The sequence below is a fragment of the Raphanus sativus genome, unplaced genomic scaffold, assembly GCF_000801105.2.
Source record: "Raphanus sativus cultivar WK10039 unplaced genomic scaffold, ASM80110v3 Scaffold0152, whole genome shotgun sequence".
Lineage (NCBI taxonomy): Eukaryota > Viridiplantae > Streptophyta > Magnoliopsida > Brassicales > Brassicaceae > Raphanus > Raphanus sativus.
This window is the reverse complement of record NW_026615472.1, coordinates 13,817-23,942: the sequence shown is the minus strand read 5'-3', so window position 1 is coordinate 23,942 and position 10,126 is coordinate 13,817. Positions and strand designations below refer to the sequence as shown.

The 10,126-nt window shown below is 43.5% G+C and overlaps 1 protein-coding gene and 1 non-coding gene across 2 annotated transcripts; one reads left to right on the top strand and one right to left on the bottom strand.

The window, feature by feature from the left end:
• The first annotated feature begins 7,716 nt into the window (after positions 1-7,716).
• Positions 7,717-9,183, top strand: LOC130501292 (uncharacterized). Its single transcript, XM_056996186.1, has one exon. It carries the CDS (start codon positions 7,717-7,719, stop codon positions 9,181-9,183), a length of 1,467 nt encoding a protein of 488 aa, XP_056852166.1.
• On the bottom strand, positions 8,296-8,402 carry LOC130501294 (small nucleolar RNA R71). Its single transcript, XR_008939609.1, has one exon. It is a non-coding gene; the product is annotated as a small nucleolar RNA R71 (small nucleolar RNA).
• Positions 9,184-10,126: the final 943 nt, after the last annotated feature.

The window sequence follows — 10,126 nt, the reverse complement described above, 5'->3', positions numbered from 1 at the left end:
GACTACAACGTTGGTGTATAAACCTTGTTCTCAGTCGCCTAAACTCTAATCTCTTAGCCTGTAAAAGTCGATCCCTTGTTCTAGGGTTTGGGCTCCCTTTTATAGTTGTAGATGTCAGCTTCAAGTAGGGCGAACTTTTCCATAATGAAAAAAATGGGTCGGACCTCTAGCAGGGGTCGGTCCGATCGAATGGGTCGGACCTCTAGCAGAGGTCGGTCCCTAGTTTCTTCTTAAGCAGCGGTCTGGAAGTTGAGGGTCTGTCCGGAAGCTAGAGGAAACTAGTGCCTGGATATTTTTTCCAACAGGTTGCCCCTTATTTCTTGTTTTTTTCGTTGGAATCAAGGGATAATTTGTGATCTTTGACCTTGTCTTAACGATTTTCTTCCAGGCTGGAGGACGCTTCACGCCCCTTGATTCTTCATGCCCAGGTTAGGCTAGGACCGTATTGACGGCTGAGGCAATCAAGTAGGATGCGATCCTTATTATCATGATCGTGAGGGTTCTTGGTTATAAAAAAGGAAACGAAGAAATTCCTAGCCGCTGCGTATGATGAGTCATGTCGGCGGATCCCCCTTAAAGGGATTTCAAGAATTTTTCCCAAAAAGGAAATATATGGTATTTTCCCGATTTTCGTCTCTTCCTTTTCTTTGGTGCATCTCCTTGTTTTTCCATTCTCATGACTTATTGGAAAATCCCTCCGGGTGTTGGGATCAAAATCGGTCAAGATGAAATCGATACCCGAAAGTCCTCGGAAAAAACCAAGAGGTGCTCAAAACCTCAAAAAACCAAGAAAACGGATAGCCTAAACGGGTTACCCGAAGAGCACGGGTCTACTCGCCGATGTTTGCGGCCACACCGCGGCCTCGGGCGCCGGCGGTTGCGACACACCGCGCCACCGGGCGCCGGCGGTTGCGCCCACCGCACGGCCACGGGCGCCGGCGGTTGTGCCCACAGCACGGCCACAGGCGCCGGCGGTTGTGCCCACCGCACGGCCCCGGGCGCCGGCGGTTCCACCCATTGCACGGCCCCATGCGCCGGCGGTTGCACCCACCGCACACACCGTGGCCCCGAGCGCCGGCAGTTACGCCCACACCGTGGCCCCAGGCGCCGACAGTTGCGCCCACGCCGTGGCCCCTGGCGCCGGCCGTTGCGCCCACGCCGTGTCCCCGGGGGCCGGCTGTTGCACCCATGCCGTGGTCCTGCGTGCCGTGCTGCGGGTCGTCCAGTGAGTGCGGCCAATTCCTCGTAAATCCATCCCGACTCCGGTCCAATCACATACATTGCATCCTTGCTCAGAGTCACGTAGTACAACTACTTAAAACCGTGAATCTAAAACCCCATCTCGTTTTGATCAGAACGATCAGGAAAGTTACGGAAAAACTCGGAAGGTTCGATTAACGAATGGATTGCAATTCATCGTATAAAACGATTACGGTTATTCTAAAACACCAATCATCTCAACAATACGAGGAATTGAGATTCGTTCCGAAAACCGATACCACGATGAGTACCTTCTCGTAAAATCGTAAAAAACGTCGAAGGTTTAAAGACGGCCGAAAGGACCCAAACGCGGCCAAACGGCCTGCTTACGATTTTTAGAAGATCAAGTTCCAGATAGACATGACGGTTTGTGTTTATCTTTACATAAAAGATAAATTTCAAGTTTCCAAAGATAAATGTCAAGTTTCCCGAAGATAAACGTCAAGTTTCCCGATAAACACTAAGATCGAGGAAAATGGAAAAAGCCCGATTCGCGACAGATTTGGCCCAAGGGGAGATAGACCAACCTAAGGAGGAGTATATAAAGAGAGCTTGGGGAAAGGAGCAGAGGGAGAAAAATTTTCGCATCAACTTAGCACTTAGAGCAATTTAGGCAATATTTCCGTTTTGTTAGCGAGCTACGACTCAACTAGGTTAGAATTAGGCGGCTAGACTAACAAACTTATCGACAGCTCTTGTAGCCGATCTCTTACCTGTTGTTTACGCTCAAACGCGGTTTCGGAAATAAGATCGTTTTTCTCTATCTTTTGTTCTTACGACTTTACTATTTCGAACTACTATTCATATTTACTATTCTGTGTATTTTCTGTCGTATTGATTTGTGTTGTGCGTGGTGATGTTAGAAGTTTTCAAGGCTCTTAAGAAAATGTTGTTGTATAGAAGTAATGTCGAACCAATTCGGAGGGATCTAAAGCACCAAGAATGAAAGTACTTTCTTAATCTAAATGCAATCGAAAGCTTTGATGTTTGTAACAACTAATGATTCTAAGAATGAAACAAAGAGCAATAAAGCAGTAAATGAAATGAATTTCTTGATTATTCTAAAGAAGAACTCACAGGTATAGGAATTAGACCTTGGATGATCAGGTTTCGAACTAAGGATGACAATGATTGATCACTAACAGCCTTAAGACTAGACACGATCCTAAACAAACTCTATGTCTAGATGAATGTTCATTTGCTAACTTATCTCAGACATCAAGTGTTCTTGGCTGAATAACACGGAAGAAATCAATTCTAACATGTTTATTGGCTATGTTAACACCTTTAACAACAAATGAGATACAGCCTGAGATTCAGACTATAAAAATGGATGGTTTGATGAGAGTTTCTGGTCGTTCTGGTGCGGGTTGAAGGAACAGATCGGTAGAGAGAGAAACTGCCGATTTGTACCTGAAATCAAAAGAGATATTTTTTATGAGTTTTCTGGTGAAATAAAATATGAAGAACAGAATGAAACCTATATGAGAAAATGATGAACAGAAACAATATGATTTTTATGGGTTTTTAGATGCAAGAACAAGATGAAATGAAATGATCTAAGAACAATAAAAATGAACAGAAATAAAAGGATAGAAGATGGCGGGTGGATCCTTGTTGCTGGATGTGTATCTCTCTCAACAAGAACAGTGGATGGAGATGGATAGATATGGGATTTGGCTTGCTGGATGTGTATCTCTTTCAAGACAAATCAGTGGATGGAGTGGAGTGAAGAATCGCCACAAGCTTGGTGATGGAGGCTTGATAAGATTCGGCTGCTCTCAAGGATTTCTCACACTAGAAAGACTTAGGGTTTTTATTTGCTGAAGCAAACTGAAAATTTCATAAAAGACTTAACCAATTTTCGTCATCCACAAGGGGCTATATAGCAATCCCCTTAATGGACTCCTCAAAGGTTTAAAAGGCCTAAAAAGGGCCAACTCTCAAACATAAATAAAAGGCTAACAGTTGCCCAAAGTCTTAGCCAAAATAAAATTAAATAAAACAGTAAACCGGTTGCTGATTGAGATTCCTTGACCAAAGCTCATAGTATGCTTGCATGTTGCCTCATTAAAAACCTTACCAAGAAAACCCGGTGGGACAAAACTTGATGAGGAAAAGAGTACAACACATACTACTCCCTTTGATGGTCGGCTAGATCTCTGAACCGGAAGCAAATTGATTTTATGGATTGAGGATTGAGTCTGAACCGAGGTCGGATGTGGAGATGATGAAATCGGCTCGGTTCTGGCCAAATGATCTGAATTGGATTGGACCGGCTGTGTCTTGAACTTCAATTGAACCGGCTGGGTCTTGTATCTTCAATTGGATCATCTTTTCAATCAGTAGCTGGTTCTGGCCGGTTTGCCCATCTTGATCTAGGATTTGTGAGACCGCCTTGGAGAACCCTTCTCTTATCGCCTTGGTTCCACTCCTAGTGGTCGGACCGCGCCTAACTACGGGAACCTCTACTTGGATGGCCTCATCATTTCCTCCCTCTTGAAAAGGTTCTGGCCTCAGAACACCATCATCTGCAAGAAAAGGAGATAAATCAGATACAATGAACGTGTGAGAAATTTTAAACTCACCTGGAAGATCAAGCTTATAAGCATTGTCATTGATCGTTTTCAGAACCCGGAAAGGTCCAGTCCCTCGAGGTGATAGCTTGGACTTCCTCTCTTCAGGGAACCTCTCTGGCTGCATGTGTAGCCACACCAAGTTTAACACCCCCGAACCGTCCTAGACGTAGGTCGACCCAACGGCCAACAATCAAACAAGAACATGACCGACGAACCGACCAACACCAAGGATTGGAGATGAAAGGTCAACCGGCCAACCAACAATCAAACAAGAACATGACTGACCGTCCAACCCAGCACCATGGTCCGGAAGCGCTACATGACGGGTTAGAGACAATCCAGTCATAGTCGCAGATTTTACTCCGCAACCTAGACTGGTTCATCCACTAACTGGTCACGCTAAATCAAGGCGTAAGGCTTTGCAAACCGTAGCGTTGCCGTTAGATCGAGGCCTAAGGCTTTTCAACCCATACGACGACCTAACGTTGTGTTAGACCGGACTAGTCAAATATCAGAGTACTCATGAAGCGCATATAAAACAAATACTTTATTGATTCAAAGAAATATTCATACACTGAATAATTCAAGACTGGGCCCGGCCTAATGCCAAATCGAGTCAACTAAATACAATCTCAAAAATACCGTATACAAAAGGCAAGCAAATCTACACTGGTGGTCCTAACGTCCAGCACCGAGCTATCCAATCTTCCTTACTAAAGAAACCTGCAAAAAGGACAATGGAGTTGGATGAGTAACCTAATGTTACTCAGTGAGCTGGCTACCTCTACCCCAACCTAGAACTAACCCAGACAACCCCAAATAACAATCAATATAGCCTTAGCAAGAAATCTAATCTAAGGCTAAACAAACCGTTACTAAGTTAGACCTAGCATCCTTCCATGATCTAACTTCAAGTAACGGGACCCTGCATGAAAACAAGTCAACAACCAATATCCAATCAACAATCACAACCTACTATCTAATGATCCGGTTAATAAGTTAGACTTGGCCTCCTGCCATAATCTAACTTCAAGTAACAGGAACCTGCAAGCAAATCAATCAACCACAATCACAATAACAAGATACTAATTAACTATGACTCGATCTAACTCGTAACACTGTATATCGGTGTTATGGTGACTTCGTGTTCATCCTCTCTATCGGCAACATCCTAACATCCTACCACAAAGGCCAGAAGAAAGAACTTTCAACCGACTGCGGCCCACAGTCATTCGGGTCACCGCGCGACAGCCCACAGTCCTTCGGGTCACTGCCACGTTACACCGTCGTGTAACACTCAGCCCTAGGCCATGATCCCGTCTATCTGAGTCTTCCCGATCCAGCGAATAAGGGATTTTCTTGAACCCGCTGAATACGAGGGTTAGGAAACACTGATCAACCCCTTACAAGCCTAGTATGGGCGGGTTACGCACATACTGTCGGCATCACACACTCAACACAATAACACAACCTTATCGAGACTCTAGACTCTACCACACTAACAACTAGTACAATTAGTCCAGCCTATATGGCCTAGGACTCTTGGTACTAAACTCTAATAAAATAAACAACAATAACATAACAACACAACCAATTAGTCACTTCCTTACCAAGAGCTGACTAACCTCAATCAAATAACCAAGCAAGAATAGAAAACATGATGCACCCTAGTCCTAGTCAGGTTATTAACTCAGTCTTCATTTCTTTCATCTCAGCTAGCCCGTGCTAAACTGAGTTCGATTCAATAAAATAACCCTAAGGACTCTATCATGCAATAACGTGATCATTATAATCTATATGCAACTCGATCTATCCTAAGTTCCAAGTGGAACTCACACAAAACCAACTCACAGTGTTCTAGCAGCTTGTTGATCGGAGAGAGCCTAGCCAAAACCCAATGCTGATATCTTGAATGGACTGGACTGGACGGATATTGACTTGGACAGAACCTCCCCTTATATTGATCTGGACTGAACTCAACTCGGGCAGAACCTTCCCTAGCTGCTGGACGATTCTTTCGGACTTTCGGCAGAGTATCGAGCTTCAGAACTTCGACTGAACTGAACCCATGGATCTGAACTAACCTTGGACATCACCTCCACTTGATCATCAGCGAATATGCTAGACTTGAACGAATTATTTTTGACAGAGCCTTCCCTCGGCACTCACTCGAAATCGGTAGAGAAACCGATCTCGAAAACTCTCTGAAACTCTCAAATAGCTCGGAAACTCTTGCTTTTTTTATACTTCTCTCTCACGTTTTTAAGTTGCTTTGGACAGGTCTGGATGGTTTGAAATAGCAAGGGGTCGTGGGTATATATAGGATGCAGCAACCAATCAGATCGAAGCCGTGTGGCAGCCCGTGTGTCGCTTCGCATGGCTCCGGACACATGCGTCGCGGCACCTCGTGCTCCACATGTATGATGGCATGACCAGGTTGTCATGCAAGGTGACACCACGCCCTCCAGATGTCTGATCCACGGCCTGGCCTCATGCAGATCGACACCACAGCGCATACATTTCGCTCAACATGCTTCGATCGCAGATATGGCGACATCTCGTGCTTTTGTGTATCAAGCTGCATGTATTGCTTCCATGCATGACGACACCTCGTGCTTTTGTTGACAGATAGGTCATCAGATGATTGACACCACGTCCTGATCCCTTAGATCAAGCCACCTCGAGCTTCTCGGTCGATTTGCGCGATTTCGGCTCTTCTGATGAATTTTCGATCCGCGATCAATCCCGAATATTTTTCTGCTGTCACCCGGATGCTCTGAATATTTTTAATAAACTCCATAAGGATTCTAAACTTGAAGAAAAATATTTCCCATCCTCCGGCTTCCTTGAAAAATCCCGCAATACCGAAATTAGGGTTTTCGCCCAACTTCGGGTTTTCCCGTCATTCTTCAATCCCGTCGTGCTTGCTTCCCGTCCTGCTTGATTCCTATCCTGCTTCCAACATATAATGTCTCCAGAATATTATTTTACTGATACGAAGATTTTTCGAGAAAACTTAAGTTCATTTCTTTCTTTCTAAACATGATTAAGCTTGAATACCTCATGGGTTCAAGAGTAGTCATTGTGATTAGTGAGTAATCCACTTTTGGATTCATGGGTTAGGGAGATTAAGGGTGATTAGGCTTGATCTAAGGTGTTTAGGTGTAGATCCTTCTTAATCCTTGCTAGTAGAGTGTTTTCAATGCTTCTTTGGAGTTGACCTCTCTAAAGTTGAGTCCTAGATATTTCCCATCCACAAGGTGTTCGATGAAATGTCTGAACCAACTCTCCTAAGCTTTTAACATACTCTACCAAAGAGATTTGTTGTTAAAGGTGTTAAGATGGCTATTAGACTTGTTATTAATGATTGCTTCCTCAACATTCAACCAAAGAGATTAGATGCTTGAGTTTTGGAAGCAAATGAGCATTCATCTAGAGATAGAGTTTGTTTAGCCTTGTGTCTAGGTCTAAGGTAGATAGATTGATTGAAAGCTGGCACCTTAGTTTGAGTTTGATCACCCAAGGTCTAAATCCCTTATCCCATGAGTTCTCCCATCTCATAATCAAAGAAAGTCTTTTGCTTTATCGCATTTTTAGTCTTATTTTAGTATAATCTGTCATCATATCTTGATGGCATTTAGCTTAAGCATGGTCTTGCATTCCTAGTGTTTCATGATCTCTTAGAATTGGATTGACATCTTTTATACTTCAACATTTGAATAGGATCTTAGCAAAATCCTGTTATCACATTGGCGCCGTTGCCAACTTCTAAGTTGATTGTGACATTGGGATTTAGTCACTTGCTTGAGACTAAATCATTTTTATTTTCTATTGTGATATTGATTCTTGCCTTCTTTCTCTTTGACTTTTCAGGTGTATGAACTTGAGGAGCAGAGGTTCATCAAGCCTTGTTCCCATTGTTGAAGACATTTCTGCACTTGAGAGGGAGATTATGAGAAGAAGAAGGGAAGAAGAGCAACATGCTCACATTCAGAGGTTGGGGTTTGACATGGAGAACCTGCCTCAAGATAGAGCTGCTGAAGATGGTCAAGGAGCTGCCAACCTTAGACCAAGACATCCACAGCGCCAAGTTAGAGCAATTGGTGCCCATGATCAGCCTAATATCCATGGAAATAGGGCTGGCATTAGAGCACCAGCTGTGGAGAACAACAACTTTGAGATCAAGTCAAGCTTGATCAACATGATCCAAAGCAACAAGTACCACGGGCTTGCTTTGGAAGATCCTCTAGATCACTTGGACAACTGTGATCGGCTGTGTGGCACCATTAAGATCAATGGTGTGTCTGAAGATGCATTGAAGCTTAAGTTGTTTCCATTCTCTTTGGGAAATAAAGCTCACACATGGGAGAAGGGTCTTTCAAGAGATAGCATCCAGACATGGGATGAGTGCAAAGAAGCTTTCTTCACCAAGTTCTTCTCTAACTCAAGAACTGAAAAGCTTCGGAATGAGATTTCAGGATTTCAACAAAGGAATCTTGAAGGTTTTGGTGAAGCATGGGAAAGATTCAACAGCTACATCACTCAATCTCCACATCATGGCTTCAACCAGGAGAGTTTGCTTAGTACTTTCTACAGAGGAGCCTTGCCTAAGTATAGAAGCCAACTTGACACTGCTAGCAATGGCTTTTTCTTGGGCAGAACTGAAGTAGAAGCTTTGGAGCTTGTTGAGAATATGGCCAAGAGTGATTCAGTCTACAATGAGGACAATGATAGAAGTAACAGAGGCAGTGATGGAGAGGATCAGAACACAAGGAAAGAGTTGAAGGCTCTACAAGAAAAAATGGATTTGCTTCTTTCTGATAAAGCCAAGCAAGAAAAGGTGAACTTTGTTGGTGAGCAGAAACAAGAAGAGACAGCTAAGATCAATGAAGTTGATGGGCTAGAAGGACAAGAAGAGTTGTGCTTTGTGAATGCTAATGGGACTTGGTACAAGAAAGAGCCCAACTTTCAGTACAACAACTACCAACAAAGACCCTACTCAAACAACCAGCAAGGTGGCTATCAAGCAAAGCAAAACTACTCTCAAGGCTACAACATAAAAGGGAACCAGTCTACTCAAGCTCAAGGAAGCTCTTCTCAAACTCAGTCTCAAGACACTAATGTGGAATCAATGTTCAAGCAACTCCTTGAGGCTCAATCCAAAAGTGAGAAGAACATGGATTATGAGCTGAGAAACATCCACACAAAGATTGATGGAAGCTACAATGAGCTCAACAACAAGTTCAAAGCTTTGGAGAACCAGTTTGCTTCATTCAGCTCTCAATCAAGCGTCAACAAGGCTCTCTTCCTGGAAAACCTGAGCAAAACCCCAAGGAAGCAATGAAGGCAATCACCTTGAGAAGTGGTCAGGAGTTGCCTCCAAGGATACTCACCAAGGATGGTGGGAAACAAGGTGGGGAGGTTGCCATCAACATTGATGATGAGGTGGTTATTGTTGATGAGAAGGTTGATGAGGAAATTCTGGAAAAGATTGCTGAAGCTAAGGGTAAAGGAAAGGTTGGAGAGGAGAAGAGAACAGTGAAGCAAGGTGAACCTACATCAAAAGATACTTCTTTTGTCCCTCCTCCCTATGAACCTAAGCTACCTTTTCCTGGAAGATTCAAGAAGCAACTATTGGAGAAGTACAAAGCACTCTTTGAGAAGCAGATGAGTGAAGTTCAGATTACAATGCCCATCATAGATGCCTTCATGCTTGTTCCTCAGTATAACAGGTTTTTGAAAGATGATGTGGCTGCTAAGAAGAAGGAAATGGAGGGAATGGTGATTCTTACTTATGAGTGCAGTGCCATCATCAAAAGGTTGACAATCCCTAAGAAGTTAGAGGATCCATAAAGCTTCACTCTACCTTGTGCCATTGGTCCTTTGAGGTTTGAGAGGTGCTTATGTGATTTGGGAGCTAGTGTTAGCCTCATGCCTCTAACTGTAGCCAAGAAGCTTGGATTCAGCCATTACAAGAAGTGCAAACTCTCTTTGGTTCTAGCTGATCGCTCTGTGAAGTTTCCCATTGGTATCCTAGAGGATCTCCCTGTGATGGTGGGAAATTGTGAAATTCCTACTGACTTTGTGGTGCTAGATGTGAGGGGTAAAACTCACACCTAGATTTTAGATCAGGTTTAATGTTTAGGAAAGGTTAGGGAAAGATAATCGCGGGCTGAATCCCGTAAGAACTTGTAGAATGAACTTCGATTTGTATTGATATAGTAGAAATGGGATGGTTACAAAAGGTGATCTTTGATGAATACAAAGATTATAAGAGTGTTACAATA